The sequence below is a fragment of the Acanthisitta chloris genome, unplaced genomic scaffold (assembly GCF_000695815.1).
Source record: "Acanthisitta chloris isolate BGI_N310 unplaced genomic scaffold, ASM69581v1 scaffold4122, whole genome shotgun sequence".
NCBI classification, from domain to species: Eukaryota; Metazoa; Chordata; class Aves; order Passeriformes; family Acanthisittidae; genus Acanthisitta; species Acanthisitta chloris.
In genome coordinates, this window is record NW_008659728.1 from 1 (window position 1) to 2,144 (window position 2,144).

Consider the following 2,144-nt stretch of genomic DNA (forward strand, 5'->3'; position numbering starts at 1 on the left):
GGTGACCTTCACGCTGACATTTCACTTCTGCACGCTTTGATAGGGAAATTTGCATTTGTCTGGCTGCAAACCCCCCAGGAAGGGGGGCAGAGCATCCTCTGCTGCTAGTGGCTGAGCTCCCTGTTTGTGCCCCGCAGGTCTGCGCTGGGACGCAAAGCTGCCTTCTCCACACTCTCCATCCTGGTGGCCCTGCTGATTGCTGGCCAGGCTGTCACCATCTACTTCGTGTACCAGCAGAGTGGGCAGATCAGCAAGCTGACCAAGACCTCGCAGACCCTGCAGCTGGAGGCTCTGCAGCGCAAGCTGCCTGCCAGTCAGTAGCCCCCATGGGCACCAGTGTGGTGGGAGGGTGGGCAGGGAGGGGGGACAGGTTGGTGCCCCTCACACTGCTCCTTTCTTGGCAGGTGCCAAGCCAGTGAAGAAGAACATGGCCATGGTGCACACCCCCCTGGCCATAAGGGTCATGCCTGCTGCCCCTCTTGCAGACCTTCCGGTAAGAGTGGTCCACCACTGCTTGGCACTGTCTGCTGCCCTCAGGACTTGCTGCCATGCTCACACTGTCCCTTTGCCCTTTCTTTCAAGGCCTTGACCAAGCCTGCTAGCAACAAAACTGAGGATCAAGTGAAGCACCTGCTGCTGGTAAGGTCCCCTGCTCCCCCAACTACCCTGCAGCTGCTCCTGCACTGGTCTGGGGTCCCTTGGGGTGCTCAGAGCTTGTGGAAGCTCCTGACCTCCTGCAGCATCTGTCTGGCTGACATCAGCAAAGCTCCCACCCCCACTCTTCTTTGCCCTATCTCACCATGGTGGTTGCTCTGCAGCAAGCAGACCCTGGAAAGATGTTCCCAGAGCTGAAGGAAAACCTGATGGACAACCTGAAGAGGCTGAAGAATACCATGAGTCATGCAGACTGGAAGGTCAGTGCTTGTTGCCATCTTACTATCCCTGTCTAGAAGTACCCTGTTTTGGGGAGAGCCTGGAATGTCCCCACCTGGAAAAACACAGTCCTGCTTGAGCCAGGCTTGGGCTGCTCCCACCCCAGGGAAGTGGATGGTGCTCACCACCTTTCTTGACCAAGCTAGAGCATATGGCATGGCTCTCCTGGGGTGCAGCCCCCCATGCCCATTAATGTGCTGGTTCCCCTCATTGCAGTCCTTTGAGTCCTGGATGCACAAGTGGCTGCTGTTTGAGATGGCTAAGAACCCCAAGTCGGAGGAGCGCAAGGCAATCCCAGCGGAGAAAGGTATCAGGGATGGGACTGCTGACCTGGGAAGGGTCAGGGCTGGCCCCTGGGAGGTGTTGGCATGGGGCATCTCAAAGGAGCCCTCCTTCTGGTCATGGACCTATTTGTTCCAAGGGGAGCCTCTGCTTAGTGGCCTTTGGGACATCACAGAGCATGTCTGCCCACAGTCTGCATGGCATTTGGGATGAGCTGAACAGCTGGAGCACCACCCCAAATCCTCCATCCCTGGCTAGCCCAAGAGCTTCAGAAAGGTCATTGGGCTGGGGTTTGTTCACCTTTAAGTTTAGTGTAACTGGATATAATCTCCTGCTGAGGCTGCCAAAGGGTCTGGGGGCTGATGGAGTCTCTGCTTTATTTCTATTGCCCTAGTGCTAACTAAGTGCCAGGCTGAGGCCAGTTTTGGGGGTGTTCCGGGCCAGTTCCGCCCACAGTGCGATGAGAATGGTGACTACCTGCCCAAGCAGTGTCATTTCTCCACTGGCTTCTGCTGGTGCTGCTACAAAAACGGCACCAAGATCGAGGGCACTGCTACTCGGAAAAAGCTGGACTGCCCTGGTAGGTCACCAGGGAGGGGAAGGAGAGGAAATGAGCAGTGTGCATGGACTGCTTGTGATTAGGGAGGAGAGCTAGGAGAGGAGGGGGTCCAGATTGTAGGCAGCACCCTCAGCTCTTTAGTGCCAGCATGTTACAGCTGGAGGGGACCCTAAAAACCACAGCCCTCCCTAGGTAGCTGCAGCTGGAGCTGAGGTGTGCAGTCAGGGATTTTCATGAGCCCTCCTTGCCCCCAGTGCACAGCTCAGTGGTGGGTGCAGACTCTCCCCTGCTGCCCTCGGAGGGGTGGGGGTGATGGAGCAGCCCCAGTGTCCAGCACTCACACCCATCTTTCCCTCTCTGCAGGCACTCC

General features: G+C 57.2%; 1 protein-coding gene across 1 annotated transcript in view; it reads left to right on the forward strand.

Annotated features, from left to right (window-relative positions):
* Positions 1–137: 137 nt before the first annotated feature.
* The window catches only part of CD74 (CD74 molecule, major histocompatibility complex, class II invariant chain), a gene marked incomplete at its 5' end in the record, with an annotated part of 2,095 nt that continues 88 nt past the window's right edge, over positions 138–2,144 (forward strand). Inside the window, 6 exons of the mRNA XM_009069495.1 lie at positions 138–313; positions 405–499; positions 583–639; positions 819–914; positions 1,150–1,240; positions 1,610–1,807. Of these exons, the coding sequence (XP_009067743.1) occupies positions 138–313; positions 405–499; positions 583–639; positions 819–914; positions 1,150–1,240; positions 1,610–1,807 (713 nt within the window). The remainder of the gene's footprint in view (positions 314–404; positions 500–582; positions 640–818; positions 915–1,149; positions 1,241–1,609; positions 1,808–2,144) is intronic.